At 42.7% G+C, this 14068-nt stretch overlaps 1 protein-coding gene across 1 annotated transcript; it reads left to right on the top strand.

The window, feature by feature from the left end:
- The first annotated feature begins 12792 nt into the window (after window positions 1-12792).
- Window positions 12793-13719, top strand: LOC140897032 (olfactory receptor 287-like). Its single transcript, XM_073309291.1, has one exon. The coding sequence runs from the start codon at window positions 12793-12795 to the stop codon at window positions 13717-13719; it is 927 nt and encodes a 308-aa protein (XP_073165392.1).
- Window positions 13720-14068: the final 349 nt, after the last annotated feature.

Below are 14068 nucleotides of genomic sequence, written 5' to 3'. Positions count from 1 at the left end.
ATGATCCTTGTAGGTCATAGGTAGGGAAATACCAAGAAGGTGACAGGAGGAGATATTACCTCTGTATATGGCATTGGTGGCCACTACTGCTGTACTAGTTGGGATTTTCAAATGCACTGAAGGTAGTTAGGAGAATGACTTCCAATGAATATCAATTAGAGTTGGCTGACTAGTTTCCTTAGAATATTTAGAAAACCCTAGAAAAAATGCATATAATACACATTGGTGAATGAGATGGCAAACAAATCCGGATTATATTTAGGGTTATTTTGAGAAATCATATTAACATATAGACAGTGTGAAAATGGAGGCCTCCTGCCCTTGAACAAAAGAAGCGATATCTAACAGCACTGGACTATAAGTTCCACTTTAAGTGGTGTCCCAGGCTCAGCTGCTGAGTGGACTGAAATACATGAACTGTCCAGTCCATGTATTTTATCTTACTGTGCAATGAATATTTAGCAACAGGAAGATTCTGTAGAGTACAGATATAAGAAAAAAAAATCCTTATAATTTCAAATATGGAAATGAATGCCCTTCATTTTTCAATGTAATTGTAATAAGAAATGTCTTATGTATGTGAATAATTGATGTCTGTTGTATATTTGCTTACAGCCCATTCATAACATCAGAATGTAAATGAAGTTTGTATTGTACCTTTTTATCCTCCAATCTTTTGGAAAGTATTGTACTTATTTAAGATGGGATTTTTCAAAAGAGTGCAAGAAAATGAGACATCCAACTGCCTTTGCAGTGTCCTAGCAGTGAGGGTAATAAAACATTGTAACAGTTTGCCAGGGAAGTTGTGGACTCACAATAACTTGAAGTCCTTAAGGCAAAATTAGATCTCTTTGTAAAAGGCATGCTTTAATCCAGCATCTGGGAGAAATTCTGAGGTCTGTATGTATTTGTGTATGTGGGTTTGTGGAGTCAGCCTGGATGATGGTGGTGATTCCTACCGGCCTTGCAGCCTGTGAAAATGTGAGTCTATGAATCGTGTTCATCCCCCTTCTTCATGGCCTTGTGGACTCAGGTTCCCAAGCCTATGCTTGAGCGTCCATCTGGGTTTACAATTGCTAGACCCAGGTCCCACAGCCATGGTAACATGCATATTGCACGATGCAGAACTTCTGACTCAGGTTTGTGGGTTGAGCTCTGTCCATACAGCAAAATGATAGTGCTTAGAGCCAAGTCACAGCAGGACGTGGGCTCTGACCCGTGCCCCTAGTACAGTCCTAGGACCCGGGTCCTGAGTGCTTGCTGACTTAAGTCAGACTGATTTGTGTGTGGACAGAAGAGCGTCTTAGTCTCAAACCTGTGTCAGACACCCAGGCTTACTGTTCTATGTAGACATACCAAGAGAGAACAGATTTGCCTGCATTGCCCTCAACATTCTAATAAAACTTGCATTCAGACAATTACTATAATCAAATGCCATGCTTCAGGGCTTCAGCTGGTCACATGCAAGGGTCAGGAAGAAGGTGGGATTTGTTCCCCTGCTGCTCCGTATTCTGTGGGTGGCAGTGGTGGTGGTTTTGTTTGTTTAAACCTTCCTCTGAAGCATCAGAGATTGGAAACAGCGGGAGACAGGACACTGGACGGGGTGGGTTGGTGATCTGAAGTGGTACAGAAACTTCTTTCTCAAGAGCTTGGTTGGTATGTCTTCCTCATATGATCAGGTCAAAATGATCCTCAGATGTCAGGTCAGGAAGGAATTTTCCCCTTGGGGTTTTTTCACCCCCTCAGCATGGGACACAGATTGCTTGGTACAATCATCTGGACAGATCTCAGGTGACCAGTTCCCTGTCCTTGCAGGGGCCTTGGGCATTGGTGTCACCTCGGTCTCTCCTGGTCTCTGCCTGTGGCTCACAACAGCTTAGTCTCTTAAGGACTGAAAGTCTAACCCAAGTAACTGATCTCAATATATGTGTAACTGGATGAAAATCAATGGCCTGTGATACACAGAACGTCAGATTAGATAGTCTAATGGTCCCGTCTGGCTTTACACTATGACTTTCAATTCAAGGAGGTTGCTTAACCCTCTTAGACCTCATTGGTAAAACCCATTTCTCAGTCACCAGAACTGGCCAAATGTTTTCAATGTTTCACATGATATTTCATCAAAATCAAAATGTTTCATGAAAACAATGTGATTTCAAATAATTTAGCTTATTTTTACAGAAATAATTTGAAAGTAAATGAAATAAAATGTTAGTTTTGTTGCTTTTCAAACTAAATATTTTGTTACAGAATAATAAAAAACGTCCCCAAAATCATGCCAACTTTTTTGGAGCCATACATTTTTATTTTTCAGTCAGATCTGTTAAATCACACACATTTGGGATTTGGGCCTGTGCATACTGGGGAACAAATTTGGTCCTTACTGCATCATAGATGATGTAGTTGGGGTTTACCAAAGGCTCGTGAGTGAGATTCAATAGAATTTTTGCACTTCTTGGTGTCTTTGGACATCCCATCCATAATTAGAGCTTCCTGGAAAATGGAATGTCCATCACATAGGAAATTCCAATAGCTTGACATTTCTTTTCATGCTGAATCAGGATGAAAAGATGAACTACCAAATATTTTTGTGGAATCAAATGTTCAAAAAATTTTAGTCTCAGAAATGTCAAAACATTTCATGTTGATCAGAACTAGAGCAGGTCAGAACCCAGAATTTCTGTTCCATTAGAATTTCCAAAATGTCATTTTTTTCTTTTATTCTGAATGAGAACAAAAATAAAGATTTCAGAATTCCCTACAGACCAAAATTCTGATAGGTTTTTTTGTATAAAAAATCAAAGCAAAAGTTGGACAGCTCAGTTCTCCAGTTGTCCTAGGAAGACAAATGATCCTTGTTGTAGATTCAATACTCAGAAGAATTGAAAGAATGTTTTGCAAGGGACTGGTGGACAACAGCATGGTGTGCTGCCTTCCCAGAGCTAAAGGCTAGTCTACACTAATGCTTAAGTTGATCTAAGTTCAGTTATGAAAGTTACATAACTGAAGTTGACGAACTTAGGTCAACATACAGCAGTGTCTACACCACGCTATGTCGACGGGAGACGCTATCCCATCAGCATAGCTTCCATCCCTCGGGGAGGTGGAGTAGAGATGTTGACAAGAATCATAGAATCATAGAATCATAGAATATCAGGGTTGGAAGGGACCCCAGAAGGTCATCTAGTCCAACCCCCTGCTCAAAGCAGGACCAATTCCCAGTTAAATCATCCCAGCCAGGGCTTTGTCAAGCCTGACCTTAAAAACCTCTAAGGAAGGAGATTCTACCACCTCCCTAGGTAACGCATTCCAGTGTTTCACCACCCTCTTAGTGAAAAAGTTTTTCCTAATATCCAATCTAAACCTCCCCCACTGCAACTTGAGACCATTACTCCTCGTTCTGTCATCTGCTACCATTGAGAACAGTCTAGAGCCATCCTCTTTGGAACCCCCTTTCAGGTAGTTGAAAGCAGCTATCAAATGCCCCCTCATTCTTCTCTTCTGCAGGCTAAACAATCCCAGCTCCCTCAGCCTCTCCTCATAACTCATGTGTTCCAGTCCCCTAATCATTTTTGTTGCCCTTCGCTGGACTCTCTCCAATTTATCCACATCCTTCTTGAAGTGTGGGGCCCAAAACTGGACACAGTACTCCAGATGAGGCCTCACCAATGTTGAATAGAGGGGAACGATCACGTCCCTCGATCTGCTCGCTATGCCCCTACTTATACATCCCAAAATGCCATTGGCCTTCTTGGCAACAAGGGCACACTGCTGACTCATATCCAGCTTCTCGTCCACTGTCACCCCTAGGTCCTTTTCTGCAGAACTGCTGCCTAGCCATTCAGTCCCTAGTCTGTAGCTGTGCATTGGGTTCTTCCGTCCTAAGTGCAGGACCCTGCACTTATCCTTATTGAACCTCATCAGATTCCTTTTGGCCCAATCTTCCAATTGGTCTAGGTCCTTCTGTATCCTATCCCTCCCCTCCAGCGTATCTACCACTCCTCCCAGTTTAGTATCATCCGCAAATTTGCTGAGAGTGCAATCCACACCATCCTCCAGATCATTTATGAAGATATTGAATAAAACCGGCCCCAGGACCGACCCTTGGGGCACTCCACTTGATACCGGCTGCCAACTAGACATGGAGCCATTGATCACTACCCGTTGAGCCCGACAATTTAGCCAGCTTTCTACCCACCTTGTAGTGCATTCATCCAGCCCATACTTCCTTAACTTGCTGACAAGAATACTATGGGAGACCGTGTCAAAAGCTTTGCTAAAGTCAAGAAACAATACATCCACTGCTTTCCCTTCATCCACAGAACCAGTAATCTCATCATAAAAGGCGATTAGATTAGTCAGGCATGACCTTCCCTTGGTGAATCCATGCTGGCTGTTCCTGATCACTTTCCTCTCATGCAAGTGCTTCAGGATTGATTCTTTGAGGACCTGCTCCATGATTTTTCCAGGGACTGAGGTGAGGCTGACTGGCCTGTAGTTCCCAGGATCTTCCTTCTTCCCTTTTTTAAAGATTGGCACTACATTAGCCTTTTTCCAGTCATCCGGGACTTCCCCGGTTCGCCACGAGTTTTCAAAGATAATGGCCAGTGGCTCTGCAATCACAGCCGCCAATTCCTTCAGCACTCTCGGATTCAACTCGTCCGGCCCCATGGACTTGTGCATGTCCAGCTTTTCTAAATAGTCCCTAACCGCCTCTATCTCCACAGAGGGCTGGCCATCTCTTCCGCATTTTGTGATGCCCAGCGCAGCAGTCTGGGAGCTGACCTTGTTAGTGAAAACAGAGGCAAAAAAAGCATTGAGTACATTAGCTTTTTCCACATCCTCTGTCACTAGGTTGCCTCCCTCATTCAGTAAGGGGCCCACACATTCCTTGGCTTTCTTCTTGTTGCCAACATACCTGAAGAAACCCTTCTTGTTACTCTTGACATCTCTGGCTAGCTGCAGCTCCAGGTGCGATTTGGCCCTCCTGATAACATTCCTACATGCCCGAGCAATATTTTTATACTCTTCCCTGGTCATATGTCCAACCTTCCACTTCTTGTAAGCTTCTTTTTTATGTTTAAGATCCGCTAGGATTTCACCATTAAGCCAAGTTGGTCGCCTGCCATATTTACTATTCTTTCAACTCATCGGGATGGTTTGTCCCTGTAACCTCAACAAGAGGATCAGAGAGTGCTCTCTCATCGACTTAGCATATCTTCACCAGACCCGCTAAATCAACATTGCTGCATCGATCGCAGCAATGCCGATTTAGCCGGTAGTGTAGACATGGCTTAAGACCTGGTGGCTTGGTGGTCTGAAGTGGTACAGAAAATTCTTTCTCAAGAGCTTGGTGGTATGTCTTCTTCACATGAAATAAAATAAGGCTTCTGAAGTCAACAGGCAAGGATCCATTGGTGGTGGTTCATAATACACTAATGACATTGTGCTGTGGGATATCTCACAATAGACGACTTCTGGGAACTTGGAAGCATGCTGAAGAAGAAGAACATCTAAGCAATCTTCTCTGAGATCTTTCCTGTCCCATGAATGAAAGAAGACTGAATGAAGAACAAATTGGAGGATTGGGCCAAAAGAAATCTGATGAGGTTCAACAAGGACAAGTGCAGGGTCCTGCACTTAGGACAGAAGAACCCAATGCACAGCTACAGACTAGGGACCGAATGGCTAGGCAGCAGTTCTGCGGAAAAGGACCTAGGGGTGACAGTGGACGAGAAGCTGGATATGAGTCAGCAGTGTGCCCTTGTTGCCAAGAAGGCCAATGGCATTTTGGGATGTATAAGTAGGGGCATAGCGAGCAGATTGAGGGACGTGATCGTCCCCCTCCATTCGACATTGGTGAGGCCTCATCTGGAGTACTGTGTTCAGTTTTGGGCCCCACAGTACAAGAAGGATGTGGATAAATTGGAGAGAGTCCAGCGAAGGGCAACAAAAATGATTAGGGGTCTGGAACACATGACTTATGAGGAGAGGCTGAGGGAACTGGGATTGTTTAGTCTGCAGAAGAGAAGAATGAGGGGGGAGTTGATAGCTGCTTTCAACTACCTGAGAGGTGGTTTCAGAGAGGATGGTTCTAGACTATTCTCAGTGGTGGAAGAGGACAGGACAAGGAGTAATGGTCTCAAGTTGCAGTGGGGGAGGTTTAGGTTGGATATTAGGAAAAACTTTTTCACTAGGAGGGTGGTGAAACACTGGAATGCATTACCTAGGGAGGTGGTAGAATCTCCTTCCTTAGAAGTTTTTAAGGTCAGGCTTGACAAAGCCCTGGCTGGGATGATTTAATTGGGGATTGGTCCTGCTTTGAGCAGGGGGTTGGACTAGATGACCTCCTGAGGTTCCTTCCAACCCTGATATTCTATGATTCTAAGAAGAGTGTGGAGGTGAAGGCTGGCTAGGTAAGTGGTGCAGGGTACAGGGTCTTGGTTTTGTGGAACATCAGTCCACTTTCTATGGAGGGGGGATATATAGTTTGGATGGAGTCCACCTCAGTACAAGTGGGACCAGTCTTCTTGGGGACAGGCTGGCTAGAGTAGTCAGGAGGGGATTAAACTATTAGCAAAAGGGGAGGTTAAAAAGAGGGAAGATATGAGCACTCAGAACAAAATGGAAATATATAGAACAAAATTAATCAAGGAATCAAAGGACATGAAGAGAAGGAATTACTGAACTGCCTATACACGAATGCTAGGAGTCTGGGTGACAAACAAGGGGATTTGGAATTGTTCGTTTATTAGAATAAATTTGATCTGTTTGGTATTACTGAAACTTGGAGGGATGATTAATGCAACTGGAATGTTAAAATCTATTATTATAACCTATTTAGGAAAGATCAAATAGGGAATGGCACTATAGGTCATCAATAACATTACTTGTTTCTGAGTTACTGATAACTTGGAAGAAAATGATCTTAAATGCTTATGGATCAATGTCCTAACAGCCAAAGCACAAGATGGTTTCTGCTACAGACCACCAAATCAAAACTGGGAACAAGATGATCACCTCTTTATGCACCTATCTATAATGTGCAGAAAAAAACCTGTGATCATGGGGCACGTCAATGTGAGTGACATATGCTGGAGGTTATTTGCTGTCAGTCCTAAAACATCCTTGTAATTTCTAAACATCATAGATGACAATTTTCTAACTCAATAAATGTTGCATTCTGCATGGGGTAGTTCTACATTAGACCTTATCCTGACAGATAAAGAGGAACCGATCACAGACTTAAAAATTAATGGTAGCATAGGTACTAGAGGTTATGATCTGATTACATTTATAATGTGAAACCAGAATAAAGTCCATATCAGTAATATATATTACTCTTGAGGGAATTCTGTACCACTGCACACACAAAGAATTCATTTGTTCTGCAGAATTTTTGTCAGCGGAAACTACATTCTGCCCCAGAAGTGCTGCAGTTCCACCTTGTCAAAATTGACATTTTCCTGTGGACAATTTTTGATTTCAGCTATTCCACATTTTCTGATATTAAGATGTACTGTGGAAAAAAAGATTAGCTTGCTTCTCCTAGCTCAATTATTTATCTATCAGCAATGATCTGTCCCTTACCACACCACCTGTGGTTTCTTTGTCCTTCCTTTTATGGTTTGTGTTCTGGCAGATTGTGAAATCAATGGTGAAGGGAAATCAAACCAATGTGAAGGAATTTATTCTGCTTGGCTTCCCTAGCTCTTGGTATTTACTGATCTCTCTCTCCCTGCTATTCTTGTTCACATACCTCTTGATGGCCATGGGAAACATTTGTAAACAATCCCTGCATAATGGGCTACTCCTGCTCTATTGAAGGCATAAATGTAGATAGACACCTGAGGTCACTACATGGAGGGTATTTTGGTGCCTCAAGATATACATAGACACATTGGTGCCTAACTCCCATTGAAATCAATGGGAGTTAGGCACCTAAATACCTTTGAGGAGCTGGGCCTCAATGGAATTTTCAAAAGTACCTAAGCAGGATAGCCATGTAACATCCAAAGGGAGTTAGGCACCTCATCTGTTCAGGTGCTTTGGAAAGTCCTCCTAGGCTCCTGCTGCACCTTTATGTGCATAAACACCTGGCCTACAAGATCAAAGTGTGAGGTGGGCACCTCACTGTCTGGCTGCTGTTTCTCCTGCAGAGGTTGCCTGGTACATGAGGAGGGAATGACGGATACTTTGTGCTTTATTTTACTTTCCTGTATTTCAAGACAACAAACCACTTTCTAACTCAATTGAGTGAAGGGAAACAAAAAAGGAAATAGAAAAGGAGTACTTGTGGCACCTTAGAGACTAACCAATTTATTTGAGCATGAGCTTTCGTGAGCTACAGCTCACTTCATCAGCTGTAGCTCACGAAAGCTCATGCTCAAATAAATTGGTTAGTCTCTAAGGTGCCACAAGTACTCCTTTTCTTTTTGCGAATACAGACTAACACGGCTGTTCCTCTGAAAAAAGGAAATGTGTTTTTGAGAATGAAATGCAGTGTCTACTAGATTTCAGTTCAGGGCAAGAGAATGAGACATGGGCACCTATAGTTCCTGATATCCCAAGTCAAACTGGGTCAGATCCCCAGTGGATATAAGTTAGAATTGCTCAGCTGAAATCAATAGAGGTTTGCTGATTCACACAAGGCGAGGATCTGGTCCACGCAGTTTGGCCAGGGTTGTGATTCCCCTCTGCACCTCTAAAATTCAGGCACATGCTATGTTCACATGGGGCAGGATCCTGCTCCTATACCAGTGCAAATCTGGAGTAACTCTCCTGAAGTCAGTGGAGTTATAGCTGTGTAAGCCCAGTGTCAGTGAGTGGACGATCAGGAGAAGAGACTCTGGTTTTTGGCCCATTGCAGTCAATGGGCCTGATTCTTCCTCTCATTCACCCCCATGTAAATCTGGAGTAACTTCACTACACTCAGTTTGGCTGATTCCCCTCTCACCCATTCCAGCGTGAATCTCCCCTGTCTGTGCCTCGGTTTCCCCATCTGTAAAATGGGGATCGTGACCCTGACCTCCTTGGTAAAGTTCTTTGAGAGCTACTGATTTAAAGCCCACTATAAGAGCTAAGTGTTGTTGCTATTGGTTGGCTGCCTAAAGAATCTGTCCCACTGCGCTCTGTTATTCAGCCAACTCGTCTCAGGACTGGATCCACGAATAATGATTGAGGTTTGACATGCGGCAAGAGCATGTAGAAGTTGCTCAGAATTTAGTGCAGAGGAAATCTATGAAGGTAGGTAAGTGTGAGTTTACAAAACCCATGTGGGAATTAGAGCCAGCTTCTCTGAGGATTGGCTCTTGAATTATTTGGTTCATGGCCCCTCAAGCAATTCCCTCTGTAGTTCTGAGAAAGTCTGTGAATTTCTCTGAAGATTATGTCCCAAGGTGGCCGCCTGAGCTGATGAAATAAGTCATCCTGGATTGAACACTCTTACATTGCCTGAATGGAGCACCTAAGAAGACAGTAGTATATAAGAGATAAATAGACTTCAGTGCCATAGGGGAGAGAGAGGAAGACAATAGCATATAAAATACATAGTTCATTTTCAATTATAAGTATATACTAAGATATGCTGATAATCTATTAAGGATATTTGATGGTTGACTTCATTAGAGCAGGTTGTGTGCTTGAATCTTTTGAAAATGTTCAAAAAATGTGTCAGAGAAGCAGAATGATTGTCTGTGTTTAAAAAATAACTGTTGGTTTTTTCTCTCTATGCTTAAGAGAGCACCTTTTTTCTACATTTGATGTGATGGCAATTATGTTTCATTCAGGATGCATCCACAGAACTGCCATCCACACAGTGAGTATTCTGAAAGTTCTTTGAGTATCTACTCAGAATGCTTATAAGTTACACCGGTTTAAATGAAATCAGATGTGGTGGTGTTATTATTATTCTTAGCATTCAAATTAATACTAGTTTAGAGGAAGTTACACAAATCCCTCAGAAATTCAATGGATTTGGGTTCATAATTCCCTCAAGCATCATAGAGCATGCAATCCTATGCTTCTGCATTGCGCTCACTCTCCAGTATAAAAACATTTCGCTTTCGGTTTCTGGTCAGTTTGACCTTCTTGCTGTCTTACAAAATAGTTGTAGTTTTGCAAACTATGCAGAGATACTTTGTTTTGTTTTGGCAGGTCTAATCTTCCCCCAAACTTAGTCTGAGTCATACGGTGACTTTAGAGGGAAAAGACAAAGATTCTAGCGATTGTATCACCAACAGAATTGTTTACTACATTCCTGTCAGTGACTCCTGTGAGAACATCTTGAAGAGAGTGCAGTTTGCAGAGATGCTAATTAAACTGAAGAAAATGGGATCACACTTCATATTAGGATTCCCTTTCTAAGTCCTTTAGAAACAGGCTTGGAATTATCAGATTTTTGTCGGTAAATGACAATAAACGTTGACTTCACTGCACACCCAGAAAATGACATAAATATATTTCCATCAATAATCCAAATTAACAGGTAAGGAAGGAAAATGCTGCTTAAGGGTATTTGCTCTGCTTATTTTGACAAGTGATGACAGAGTTTTAACAGTTATAAACCTTTAACATGTTGAATCTCAACATCTACTGTCATTAAATAATTGTCTGACTCTGCTCCATTGTCTGGCCCACATAATGAACTGCAACTTTGAACATTTAATTGATAAAAATGGAAATAAACACTTAAAAGCATAATACTGTGCAAATATGGAAATCTAAATCCATAAAAATAGAAAAGCAATACTTAAAAATAAGCATTGATATTAGCGATGGGGAAAATGAATTCTTCCATGCCTATTGACAAAGTTTAATTGATTTTAAGCATGCTAAAGACATAAGCAGTATATGTTCCCAGGGTTATAAGCACATCAGTAGAAAGTTTCAGAAATGGTTATATATCGGGTTTATAAACACATTTGGAGTGGTTGGCCTCAATACAAATTGGGTAAGCATTTATTAATGCTTCAATTATTAATCCTTTACAAACTATGTATGAATGGAACCTTAATATAGAGAATACCCAGAATTAGAAGTGAATGGAGTCTGGAAATCGGGGGTACCATCATGGTTACCAATGGTTCAAAGGAGGTATAAGTCAAATATGCACTCCATCAACAACAGAGGATTGTCCTTTAAGATGTCTCAAGGCAGACATTCTGTTCATGCCCTCTGGGGCACCTGGCATTGGCCACTGTTGGAAGAGAGGATACTGGGCTAGATGGACCTTTGATATTCTAGAATAGCAGAGTTGGAAAGGACCTCAGGAGGTCATCTAGTCTAACCCCCTGCTCAAAGCAGGACCAATCCCCAATTTTTGCCCCAGATCCCTAAATGGCCTCCTCAAGGATTGAACTCACAACCCTGGGTTTAGCAGGCCAATGCTCAAACCACTGAGCTATCCCTCCACATGACACAGTATGGCTGTTCTTATGTTCTGATGTTCTGGCTCTGGAGGGAGTGTGAGCTAATAGCTTAGAACAGTGGTTCTCAAACTTTTTTTTTCCGATGGACCACTTGAAAATTGCTTAGGGTCTCAGAGACCACTTAATGATCTTTCCAAACATTTGTACCATTAGCTAACTATTGTAAAGTGGTTTGGATAAAAGCGCGATATAAAAAAAACCTTAATGTATTTTTTGTTCTACAAATAAAAGCACACAATTCATATTTTAATATCTGTAGTCTACCTTTCTAATGCAATGGATGTGCCTCTACCCGACCACAGCAGCCCCCAAGCTGGGACTGGGAAGGAGGGTCATCTCTCCCTGGCATCCGCAGCCCTGGAGCTGGGGAAAGTCACCTCTCTGGCCGCTGCAGCCCTGCATGTCCCAAATTCACCAGACCCACTCTTCTCACCCTGCTGCCCCTACCACCTACCCCCTATTCCCTCCAAGACCACAACCTCACCTTACATGTGCGTCTTAAGGGTCCAGGCACCTAATTAGTGAAGCCACACCTTCATGGCTCCACTAATTAGGTGGGTGGCCCTTCATTCTCTTGTGTGCAGCTGCCCAGATGCTCACCTTAGAGGGAAATATCCGTGAACCACCTGAATGGAGCTTGCAGACCACTAGTGGTCCGCAGACCACAGTTTGAGAACCTCTGGCTTAGAAAAAGGAATCAGGATGCTTCAGTTCTGTTTTCCAGCTCTGGGAGTGGGATGGGGTCTAAGGGTTCTAGGGCTAGAAGTCAGGATTCCTGTGTTCCATTCCCAGCTCTAGGAGGGAAGTGGGGCCTCGTGATTAGAGCAGAGGGCTGAGAGCAAGAAATCCAGGATTCTACATCTGGCTTTGGGAGGTCAGTTAGGCCAGGTTTCTTGGCTCTGTGGGAGGACCAGAATCTAAGGCTGGGATTTTCAAAGGAACCTAGGGAAGTTAGGTGCCAATCTGCCATTGAAACTCTAGTTCTCAGATGACAACATACTCACATCTCCTACTGAGAACTGAATGTGCACTACTTCACATAAATTGTGTTCAGTATCCTGCAGGATACTGCTCTTTAATGGGAGATGAGGGCTCTTGTCAAGATAGGATATCTTTTTCCTAAGAGGTAAGCCCTGGTTCAACCATTAGCTACTGGGCTTTGGTGAAAGGAATTATCCAACCTGTGTGATACAGGAGGTCAGATTGTATAATCCCTTTGGGCTTTAAAAAAATAATATATATTATCTATGTACATGACTGCTCAGTTTGTTAACAATGAGCTGCAATTAACCAAGTCACCTGGGTATTTCTTTGTCTTCCCTTTATAGTTTCCTGTGTCTTAACAGTTTTAAGAGGGCACCCAATGGCGAAGGGAAATCAGACCAATGTGAGGGAATTTATTCTGCTGGGGTTCCCTGGCTCTCGGTATTTGCAGATTGCTCTCTTCCTGCTTTTCTTGTTCATGTACCTCCTGACGCTGATGGGAAATATCACCATCATCTCCTTAGTGGGGATCCACTGCCACCTGCACACCCCGATGTATTTCTTCCTCTGTAATCTCTCCTTTCTGGACATCTGGTTCACCACAGGCTACATTCCCAAAACTCTTGCTCTCCTAGTGTCCCAAAGCAAAACCATCTCCTTCCCCAGTTGCGTCCTGCAGATGTACTTTGTCTTCTCCCTTGGCTGCACCGAATATCTACTTCTGTCTGTCATGGCCTATGATCGCTATCTGGCCATATGCCACCCATTGCGCTATAGCTGTATCATGAACAGCACTTTGTCCATTCAGCTGGTTCTTGGATCATGGGCAAGTAGCTTCCTGACTACTTCTGTGCTGGCATTTCTGATCACCAGGTTGTCCTTCTGTGACTCTACCGTCATCAACCATTTCTTCTGTGATGTAGATTCTTGGATAGAGCTGTCCTGCACCGACACGCATCTCGCTGAGATGGTGTATATTACTGTCTGCTTTATTGTCGTCCTTGGATCCTGTGCCGTCATCCTGGTCTCTTACATTTACATCATCTCCACTGTCCTGAGAATCCCATCTGACCAAGGCTGGCAAAAGGCCTTTTCCACTTGCTCTGCCCATCTCACCGTCGTGGTTTTATGGTACGGCTGCTCCATCTTTCTTTATGTCAAGCCTTCCAAACAAAACTCACTGGAAATGAACAAAGTTGTCACCCTCTTGAACACTATCATGACACCATTGCTTAATCCTTTCATTTACACGCTAAGGAACAAAGACATTAAAGAAATCTTGAGAAAGGCATTCAGTAGGACATAAGGTGAAAAGACAGCAAGTGTAAAAAATCGGGATGGGGGTGGGGGCTAATAGGAGCCTATATAAAAAAAAGACTCAAAAAATTGGGACTGTCCCTATAAAATTGGGACATCTGGGCACCCGAGTAGGACATGATACTATTGCCCAATGGCCTGGATATAACTGATTTAGGCAGGCAGTGACAGGAAATCAAATGGGGAAAATGGAGACTTTTTGACATTTGTTTTCATTCCAAATCACAGCAGAAACAAGTATTTTCCAAATGTCATGTGAAATGGAAATTGCAAAACAAACCCATTTCAAACCGTTTGTTGGGGGGAGAGGGGGAAGGAATCAAAATTCCACTTCAAAA

This window comes from Lepidochelys kempii, chromosome 13 (genome assembly GCF_965140265.1).
Source record: "Lepidochelys kempii isolate rLepKem1 chromosome 13, rLepKem1.hap2, whole genome shotgun sequence".
Lineage (NCBI taxonomy): Eukaryota > Metazoa > Chordata > Testudines > Cheloniidae > Lepidochelys > Lepidochelys kempii.
This window is presented reverse-complemented; position numbering and strand designations above follow the sequence as displayed.